Source organism: Micropterus dolomieu, linkage group LG14 (assembly GCF_021292245.1).
Source record: "Micropterus dolomieu isolate WLL.071019.BEF.003 ecotype Adirondacks linkage group LG14, ASM2129224v1, whole genome shotgun sequence".
In the NCBI taxonomy this organism is placed as follows: Eukaryota; Metazoa; Chordata; class Actinopteri; order Centrarchiformes; family Centrarchidae; genus Micropterus; species Micropterus dolomieu.
The window spans coordinates 24160159-24170796 of NC_060163.1; the positions used below are offsets into that span (position 1 = coordinate 24160159).

The window sequence follows — 10638 nt, forward strand, 5'->3', positions numbered from 1 at the left end:
CAGGTTTACATGGTTTCATTTTCAAAAAACACCATATATTTTTGTCATACTGCACATTGCTGCAGCTCCTCTTTTCATCCTGTGTTGAAGGCTTCGTTTTAGCTATGGAGTGATACAGCTCGTCTTTACAAGATCTTTGTTGGGAGTTGAGCATGCGCAGTTCCTACACACTTACATTTACATTAACATTTCATTTGGCAGACGCTTTTATCCAAAGCGACTTACATTTGAGGAATAACATACAAGCATCCTAGTTAAGGACTACTAGCCAATCAGACGCAGAGAAGGGCGGGTCAGTGAGAAGCCGGTAAACACGGCTTCGGTTCAGCTGTACATGTTGCCGACCAGCTTGGCAACATAGACTGGAGCGAGAGTTTCAGAGTGGTGAGTATCTTTCATCCATAAAGTTTTAACTGAGCTCTGTCTCTACATCACAGGAACAACTTTATGTCCACTGACTGCCTGGAGGGTAGCTGGTGTTTGGAAGGGAGAGGAGAGCTGTGGGCTGCAGCTCACTGTTTTTACACCGGTGTTTTTGAGGGCGTGTTGGACTAGCCGCTTGGTGAGCGTTGTATGAGGCGCATTTAGCAAACGGCTGGACTACAAATGAGCTGTTTTCAGGCAGTTCAGAGATGGGAACTTCCTTTTGGGCTGGACTTTTTCACTTTGCAAACCTATTACATGCACAAAAAAGGTATATAACTCATTAAAGGAGAGGGAAAAAGCCAAAAAGCATAATACCACCTCTTTAAGTAACAGTGAAATGGCAGTGATGTGTTACGTATGCATGTTTTACAGTTACAGTTAGTACACTTTACATGTAACGTTTGGCAGCTTGAGCGCAATACAGAACTTGTTTCGTCACAGTTGGGGTTGTTAAGTGGATCTGTGTTCTGATATTTGGGTCCTTGACACAAGTTGGTTTCAGGTTTGGTTGCGTTTGGTGAAGCTGCACCGAAAACAAAACAGAAACCCATCTCTGTCCATCTCATGTTGTCTCTAAATGTTGCACTTGAAACAGTTGATGTACTTGGACACGATTCTTGCAGTCTTTGGATTGTATCCATGTGGTAGAAATGCACTTATTAAGTCTCTTTGAAAGAAAGCGTCAGCTAAATAAATGTAGTTTGGTTGTTATATACAGTCTGTGGCTGTGAGATTCCTCTGCCATCCATCTGCACTGTTAGACTAAGCTCTGTCAGTCCGTTATCATGTGACCTTTACTGTCAATAAACCCTCAGGACTGCACTGATTGGATCTTTTGTTGTTGTAGAGCCACTGTTGGTAAACAGGATACACTTAAGTACATGAAAACCCTACAATAGGCTGTCAGCTGATCCTTAAAAAGAGATCGTATCACACTGGAAGTTACTTTCAACATGCTTCTGTTGCCATTTTGTATTTTTAACTATTCTCAATAATTTTAATATTTCCTTTGTTCTATGAAATGACTGAGGAAAAAAAAAAAGAAAATTGAGCATCACAAATTTCGTCTATCCAGTTGCGTCCAGAGGCATTTCGGTCTGCGCTTGTTGATAACACCTCTTGGAAATCCAGAATGAACTGCGGGGTACCAGACTAATTCGCATTTGCTGGCGATGTCAGGCTTGAACATTGGCATTTGTGCTCGAACGATTCGTCACCTAGTTAAGGGGTTACTGTTATGAAGAACGGATTTTGAGTCACCAATGAGGCCTCTGTGATACAATAACAAGAAATGGATGGTTGTGTCCAACCCACCAGTCCAACTGGTTATCTAAACAAAGTTTGGAGGTGCAGAAAACGAAGCAGGCTCTCAACTTTTGTTGAGCCTACACATGTTTTACTGTCTTTATTTTTCCTTTTTAGATGGAAGAAGACGGGGACTTGCCTAAAACTCTTGTGAAGCTGAGACGGACCCCCTCCGACGCCCCTCGACCCGCCTCGACCCCGCCTGTGATCGCAGCATCGGCCATTCAAGACGAGGACGACGAAGAGAAGATTATTGCTGAGCTAGAGGTACTTCGCTTTAGATCACTGATTAATTAGGTTTACAATGCTGCTGCGTGTTGCTGACTTTGATGTGATAACATGTCTCTGCCACACTCTTTCATACTACAACCACGGATCAAAGATATTTCAGAGAATGCCTGTAAAAGATTGTAATAAAAGATACAGCACCCTACAGAAGGCCGCCCCCACCCCTCCCTGCACCTTTGGGTCCTTGAGCAGAAAGGTAAATTTAAAAAAACTTCCAGCAGCCATCTGCTACGCGTGTGGACTTTGCTACTTCTTCTACTTCTTCCCTTTGGTGTCCTTTACCCTTTTTTATTCTATACCTCTCCCAAGCCTTTATAACTGTGTTATAATGGCTATCATAAGTGTCAACATCTCTGTTCAGGGCAGAATGTGAAGAACTGTTTACAAAACTGGGCCGGTTTAATCACAGATGGCACAGATCGGTGTGTCAAGAAAGACGAACTTCAGAAGACAAATGTTCTCTTTCAGTTCACTAGAAGTCGTTAAGTTTAACGAGAGACTCTAAATCTAGCTTGTAGAAATAGTTGATGTGCCCGTTGGCTGAAAAGTAATGCCGTTTTTCCGTTACCAGTACCAGCTCAACTCTCCTGGACTCGACTCGGTTTGGCTCCGTCTTCCATTCCAGATAGTACCCAGATATAGTACCCTTCAATGTAGCTGGTCGTCATAGCAACGCCACACACAGCTGCCGCGACGTAATGTTCAGTGTGACACCCAGACAGCTGTCTCTTGATTTAAGTTAAAACGTTTCAACCTTACTCAGAATGTAAAGACAGATAAGCGGTATGAAAACCTTCCAGCTTCCCTCTGCCGTTGTTGCTGCAGCGGTCTGTGTGACGGCGGGAGCAGAGGGCTCTGTGAGCGGGCGGCTGGCTCCCGCGGGTCGGCACTTGCAGAGCTCCTCAACTCCGAAATCTTTCAAGCACATTTTTGTTCCCCTATCGCTTCAAGTAAAACTGTCAATATTCGAAATCTACACAGCTGATTTCTCAACTCAAAACTTCTCAGAAGTGGATTTAGTGATGAAATAACTTATGAAAATTGTAAAATATAAAACTTTCTGTCGCTGGCCTCTGTCTGGCACGCGCAATGATGATGCAGTGAATAGTGTATATTCTCTCTGACCAATCAGCAGTCTGTCGTGTTTTCACGTCACATTTTAGTATCCGTCAGTAACCTCGACGGAGGTGATACGAAAAAAAAGTACATGGAAGCAGGTGCAGGTGCAACATTTCCACAATGGAAAACCAAAAAAAGGCGAGGCGAGCTGGTGCCGTGCGGTGGAAAAGGGGCTAAACAAGAATTTGCGGCACAGAAAAGGCAAACTAGGTTTAGAAACGGTGTCACGTTACATCGATTGTCCACCAGAGAGCAGTCACACGTTAACTACTCCACTGTGAAGTGCTCATCTTAGTCACAATTCTTTAAAAAAGAAATAAATATATGCTTCTTTGTTTAGGTAAAAAAAACCATATATATATATCATCGTTGGTTTTTTAACTCCTAATATCCTGATATCATTATCGGTGTCTGTGGTCTGTAATGCAGTAGTGATGTGCCGGGATCAAATGTTCATAATACGATTATTCAAGCCAAAAATATCTCAGTAAATGTTGTTATCATGATCATCAATCTGTTCTGAAATACTGCTTTTAGCCCTTAAATATTGTAAAATCACTTGATGATCAGACTTAATCAAATAACAAAAGTACTAATGTCAGATACCGTAAAATAGCCGAGTCCCCCGTTTACTGGCCTGGTGTGGGAACACAGCATTAAACGCCTGGTCTGGTTTTTATAGACGTTCTTCTATCTGTGCATTGATGAGCATTGACAGACCCTGAGCATTGCGAGTCGAGTCCGCGAGTGAGATACACAGAGGAAGAGGGGAGAGGAAAGAGACTTCACATGGCTTTTAACCAAGAATGTACAGATTCTCACATGTACATTGTTCTTACAGGCAGTTCAAAACCGGAATATCTCGTATATCTCCAATCCTAGCTAGAGCTCACATTTCTCACTGAACAAGAGGAAGTAGGGAAGTGGTAGCTAAAAAAGAGGGAATGAAAGAGAAGAGGAGTTCGTTTGTTCGTTTGTTAAGATATGTTGAGTGTTGAGTATCAAACTGGTTGAGACTGAACTTCAATCACTAAAAGCTACAGTTTATTTTATTTTTTTCTGAAATGAAATAAATGAAATATTATCTGATTTGACAGTCAGTTGTTGACTAAAAACATATGTTGATACAACTAGGCTATACATTATGGTAGGCTACTGAATGATAGCGCAAGTTGATGTTCCTGTTGCTTCGTGAAATGTTCTCGACCTCCTTGAATTTTAATTGAAGACCCCTGCTTTAGATTCATTAAATAGGACTTGTTGGTACAATCCCCGAAGATTCAGCACTGTAGCAGCACGGAGTCGGTCTTGAATATGACCACCTGGTAGAGCCACCATTACGACACATCATCAGTTATGAACCCCAACGTCATTGGGTGGGTGTCTCATGGTTGGCTTGTGGTCATTTAGTAGCCCAGGTTGGGTCTTTCCACCTCAGCCGCAGCCAGCTCCTTTCTGCTGTGTTGTCCAGGGCTTTAATTGCTGTCCTTTTTTGACTCTTTCCTCTGACCCCTACTTCTCTCAGCAGCCTTACGGTGAAAAGGCGACAAAGCCTCTGCACCCCACCTCCACTGGGCGTACTTCCACCTTCCAACCTCTTTCCGCGGCTGCCAAGTCTGCATAGCGCAGCTTCTTGCGTTCTGAGGCCTCTTCCACGGCATCCTCCCAAGGGTCGGTCATTTCAATGACAGGATTTTGACCAGAGGACCAGATCTGGTCTCTGGTTGGTAGCTAAGATCTCAGATGGAACTTCCCAGTCCTTGGCTCCATACAGTGGGCTTCTGTTAACAGGCGAGCGTTGTGTAACTTGCCTGTCACCCTCACGTGAAACGAAAGTATCCCGCAGCACTTTGTCTAGACGGCAGCTCCGCAAATCGTGTTTACTATCTGTCGCCACACAAGCGCACGGCACATCATCAGCACGAGGACACGTAGTATTTCTTCATTGCCTTCAAGTTAAAAGTAATTTCTGCCCCGCTGCTGTCATGGTAACGTTACACCGCGAGTCACGTAACGAAAAATAAAGAAAAAATAATCGTTAGATTAATCGACTTGAAAAATAATCGATATGTACAGCCCTAATGTCAATCACAACATTGTATGTACTTCTGTATACTTTAAAATAACACATTTATGTGATAATTTCAAGTAAATGTTGAACCAAATAGCAGAAGAAAGTTCAATATATTACATGGTGTGGTTTCACTTGAACTTCTCTTTCTAACCTTGCTAACATTTCCTCTGCTGACTTCATCTTTCTGCTTCCTGTGAGCTCTGAACATTAACTTAATAAGATCTTTTGTTTGATCCTCTCAGCTAACTGGAGCTTTAGCAGTGTAAACATGCAACCCGCTGATGGTGTGATGTGCAGTGAGTCATTGATTGAAGCAGATGATGTATTCAGTTTTTTCCTGTGAGCAGTGAGTGCGCTTCTTGACAGCTCTGGTGACAAGTTTAGCTAAAGTAAACAGGTCTTGTTTTTCATGGAATTATCGCAGAATGGCGCTAAGCAGGTAGCTGTCAAAATAAAGCAGGGGGAGGGAGGAGATTTCAGCTTCAGAGCTGCAGAGAGAAATGTTTCTCTGAAAGAATGTATTGTCTCACATGCAGGTGTTTTAAATTCATTGCACCGTGCTGTGTTTGAAGTTGCCAGCGGTGAGTAATGTCAGCAGAATAAAATAAAGTCAGATTTTAATATTGGTCATTAAAACAGTAATTCCCATGGGTCAACATGTTCAGTTTACAAATTCATGAAAGGTTAAGAACTAAAACTCCTTTGCTTAAAGCAACAGTGTAATATTTAGGGGGATCTATTGACAGAAATGTAATGTAATATGCACAGCTATGTTTTCAGTGGTGTATAAAGTACTTACATAATGAACCACTTTGTTTTTATTACCTTAGAATGAGACATTTCTATCTACCTAACTGCGGGTTCCTTTACATGGACGTCGCCATGTTGAGCCGCCATGTTTCTACAGTAGCCCAAACGGACAAACTGCTCTACAGAGCGCGTTTTGTCACTACGATGAATATGTACAAAGAAGAAGAAGAAGAAAATAGAAAATTCGTATTATTTAGCACAAGAGCCGACGGAGCGTGTCGGCCACCGTAGCTTCTCCTGCGCGCTTGGAAAGGGAGGGTGGAGCGGTAAGTGAGCTGTTGGTTGCCATTAGCAACCTTCACTAGATGCCGCTAATACTTACATAAGTAAGAGCAGAAATACCACGGTCTAAAAAGATTCTTTCAAATTAAAGTAGTAAGAAGTATTATCAGTATATCTGTATATTATTAAAGTATATTATGTTATTCTGTTTTTATAGCCAACAAATACATGTAAGATCATTTTAATTCTGTTTGTAAAAGTGGGGCCGACTCTACACACGTATACTACTGGGTGCATGAGTTTTATGGTACTGCATCATATCGTAAAAAACAACTAGTTTACTGTTAGTACCTTTGAAATGTAGGGGGGTAGTAGTAGATGGAAATAGTACCTCGAAAACGTACTTAAGTATAGTACTCACTCACTAATGTACATTCCACCACAGGTTTTCTTTGTTTATTCTAATAGATCCAATCATCTGTGCAAACCCAATTCAGTAATACTTTTATGGATCTAAATTTATAAACAAAACATACTAACAATCATGTTTTTTGTCAGGTTTTTATTTTGTAACAATTTTAAATATATTTTACCAAAAAACAACAGACAGAACAAAGCTGGGAACAAAATGTACATTTTTCTTGGTTTGTGTTGCTCTTGTGTCTGAATTGGGTGTCCACGTACCTTTGATCATGTAGTGCACCTTTGTGGTGTGTATGATGATCGTGGATTTGTCGTTGTAAAAAAAAATTTAATTAAAGTGTCAGCTGTGTTGATACCTACCTCTCTTCCGCCTCCCACAGAACAGCAGCAACTCTCCGGGGCCGACGAAGGGCCCCACCGTCGCAGCCAGGCTCAAACACCTTCAACAGGGGAGCCTCGAGAGGCCCAAAACCCGCAAGCAGAAAGAGGATTTCCCCAAAGTCCAGGGCCAGCAGCAGGTATTCCACTTCTAAAACCTCCACCTCCGATGCTCCGTCTGCCTCTGCCATCACTTCAAAGGAAGTTTCCCCTGCGACTTCTGCGAATTGAGAAACTGTATAGGCCCAACCAGCAGACAACATGAGATTACACACAAACCAGAGGGGGAACCATCTTCAGATCGATTTTTACCAGTTCTTGATGTGTGTTTTGACATTTGAGTTACTGGATCTAACCTAGCTTGCTTACAGATCAAGTTTTTGTCGTGCAAGTGTTTTTTATTTCCCGAGGAAGGTCTTGGTGGTGCTCGTGACTGATTAAACTAGCTTTATTATCATAGTCAGATCTATTCAGATACATCCTTTGCCTCCACATAATCTTCCCTAATGCCACGGAGTGATTTCATATCTCAAGGTCGGAGTGATGATGATATTTCACCGTGATCCAGCCGTGTATTCTCTCACCGAATCTTCATCTCTCGCGCCGTTCATCCACTAATTACCACACGCTGCTCTTACCCATTACCCATCCTTTAAATCTCAAGGTTAGCAGGCAGTGCTGCAGCAGTGGCACAAAGGTTCCAGCCAAGAGGCCAATCCATTAAGCTAGTTTACTCAGAATTGCCTTTTAAGAGCTCTAAAGCTACGACTTATTATGCAAGATGACAAGAGTGTGAAGCACAAGGTTCAAGGTTACCTGAAAAATCTGTTTTTGTAGACGAGCTTTTCAGTTTAATGTGTGCAATAAATAATATTTATAGAGGGTGAAAGAGTGGAGCATTGTGAAGGAAGACTTGGCTGCAAAAGAAAAACTAAATGTTAATGGAAGCAAAAAAAGCAGCAATTTAAATTGTTTAAACAACTGGAAACCATCTCTTTGAATTTCGAAAAAGTTGTGCAGTTTCAAAGACGTGATTTTATTTTTGTGTTTTTACAAATTAATATAATAGAAAATTAAAACTTGAACTTCCACAATCACGCCTGTCTTATCAGGTTATCTTCTATACATTGTCATTGCACAGAAAACAACAAAACTGTTTGAGCTAAAAACTTAACTAAACTCTAAATATACAACTGAATAATATAAAGTGTGTGAATGACTAAGTCTGTAGAATCAATAGATACAAAACAATACATAACTGATTGCTAGCAGCTGAGATATTGCTCTCCAGGTTTGGACATTTACACAGTTACAGGTGCAGTTGAAATGTAAATATCTGTGCAGTGTTTTGTGAATGTAACTGCAAGTCAGTGTCAGTGTTTAGGCACTGTTTGGTTCTCGTGTGGCTCCGGGGTAGAAGCTGTTCTTAAGTCTGTTTGTATGTGATTTGACTGACCTGAAGCGTCTACCAGAGGGAAGCGGACGAAACAGGTGATGTCCAGGGTGCGATGAGTCTTCAAGTGTGTTGGCTGCTCCACAGAAGCAGCGAGAGCTGAACCACGAAAGAACATTTCCAAAATGTCTTACCTTAAGATACCTTGATACATTGGCCAAAGTAAAATATTTCTATATTTATTGGTGTATTAATGCCAACATTAAGTTTTCAGTAGTTTAACTTTACAATTAAGTGTTTAGTTTCTCAAAAATTCAAATGCTTACAACCCCCGTCCACACATGGAGGTGGGACAGGAAGCTAAAGACTGTAAAGTCCCGGCAGCGACATGTGGAAGTTTTCAACTTTAAGCAAATATCATCCTGGAGACCAGTCAAACTAATTTTTCCTTTGGGAAACAGCAGCACAGTTGTTTTCTACTTCAAATCAACTACGTTTAAGAATGGTGGGAAAAAAACAGCTTCTCCATTCAGTATGCTGCAACTTTAACTAGCTACTGAAGAAAATGCAGCGTGAAAACACGTTGCTTCGTCCGGTGTGGTAGAAATAAGAGAAATAAAACGCTCAATCTGAGCTGAATATGTAAATGACCGTCTCAAAATGCACCCAGGCTCATGAGAGAAACGGTCACATCATGAGTCTGTATGTGTGAACCGGAGGTTAAACTCGGCACTTGGCTGATGAACTCCGAAGCACAGCCTTTTAAATGTGAAGCGCCACTCGACTTATCTGCTCCTGCAGGCACTCCGAGCTGCCCCCGGCCTGCTGAGTGGGAGCAGCCTTGACCCATCCTTGGCCACGGTCTTTAAATAAAAAAAAAAAAAGAAAGAAAGAAGAAGAGCTTTCAGAAAATACTCAGAGAAGCGAGAACATGATAACACTTCCAGCCAGGGAGCACCTTAACTGCTCACACCAATCCACATTTTCACCCAGAGGCCTCTGGGTAATCTACTTTGATTGAATATTGAATTTACCCATTAAACATGCAGTTTCTTATTTATAGGTTTATTTAGAGATTGTTTTTTTCCCCCTATAAAGCAGCTCACCCACAGGAGCCCAGACATATTTAGAGACTCAACTTTCATGTGTGAGATTATGATTCCTAGAAAGGACGGTGTCTTTTAACAATAGCTTCCATTAGAGGTAACGGCGACGAGCACATGACTAACACGGCTGACCTCCGCCTGACACGGCGATGCCATCTGGGCGAGCGTGGAACAGAGACCTCGAGGATTACTATTCAGGGCTGGTTGTCTCATGTGCTGGTTTGAATATCAATGAATTTCCCTTACTGCTGTTTTTAAAAATTAATTATCCAAAGAACCTGAAAGCAAACAGTCAAACAAGGGTTTAATTTGTGTGTGTGTGCATAAATTTAGCCGGCTTGAGATAATGTCCTCAAACATGGTGTTAATGTCGAACACAGTGCAAGCAGTAGAACTTGTACTGTAAATAATAATGAGAGTAATTATTTGGTTCAGCATCAGTAGAGGTAAATGTCCTCATAGTCTGTACATACTGTGTTGTGGCTTGAGGGTCAAATAAAGCCCCCTGTATAATAGTTAATGTAAAGAATCACAATACAGTAAAACAATCATACACATGCGGGGACAACTAACTATTTAGTCATTAACTAGAATTTGCTGCCATCTGAGTTTGTTTATTTTTTTAATATCGTATTCTGTCAGCCCTTTTCTGTTGGGGCTGCAGGATGTAAACATCTTGACGCCTGTTACAAGATCAGCAGAAGGCGGTGTAATGTGTGCACTTGCCTCGGGCAAATGAATGCATTTGGATTGTGAACTGTTTGTTAACCGGAGGCTGTTGGAGTACAGCATCCATCCATCTACAGGAACTGCCAGAAACAATATGACCGAAAAATACCTACTGCACCTCAAATTTCCACTTTCGTTGACCTGTGCGGTGATTTATTTTTTGACACATTCGCACCACCCCCACTGTTCATTTCTGAGTTTGATGGAAAAGTTGCTGCTCCGCTGCATTAAAAAGAGGTGGTGCACTTTATAATTCCTCTTAAAGCCTGGGTGGTGCGCCTGTCTGCTTGTGCTTTTGTTCCTGAGAGCGCTGAGATGTACCGGTGTCCCCCCCCCCCCCCCCCCCCCCCCCCCCCCCCCCCCCC

The 10638-nt window shown here is 41.9% G+C and overlaps 1 protein-coding gene across 3 annotated transcripts in view; it reads left to right on the top strand.

Annotated features, from left to right (window-relative positions):
* Positions 1-10638, top strand: part of zgc:114120 (uncharacterized protein LOC619267 homolog) — an 83354-nt gene that overhangs the window by 66594 nt on the left and 6122 nt on the right. Inside the window, exons 17-19 of one of the 3 annotated variants that reach the window (XM_046068326.1) lie at positions 1849-1998; positions 2114-2215; positions 7048-7185. In XM_046068326.1, the coding sequence (XP_045924282.1) occupies positions 1849-1998; positions 2114-2215; positions 7048-7185 (390 nt within the window). Of the gene's footprint in view, positions 1-1848; positions 1999-2113; positions 2216-7047; positions 7505-10638 lie in introns of those variants that run through there. The other 2 variants (XM_046068325.1, XM_046068327.1) reach the window with 2 other exon arrangements.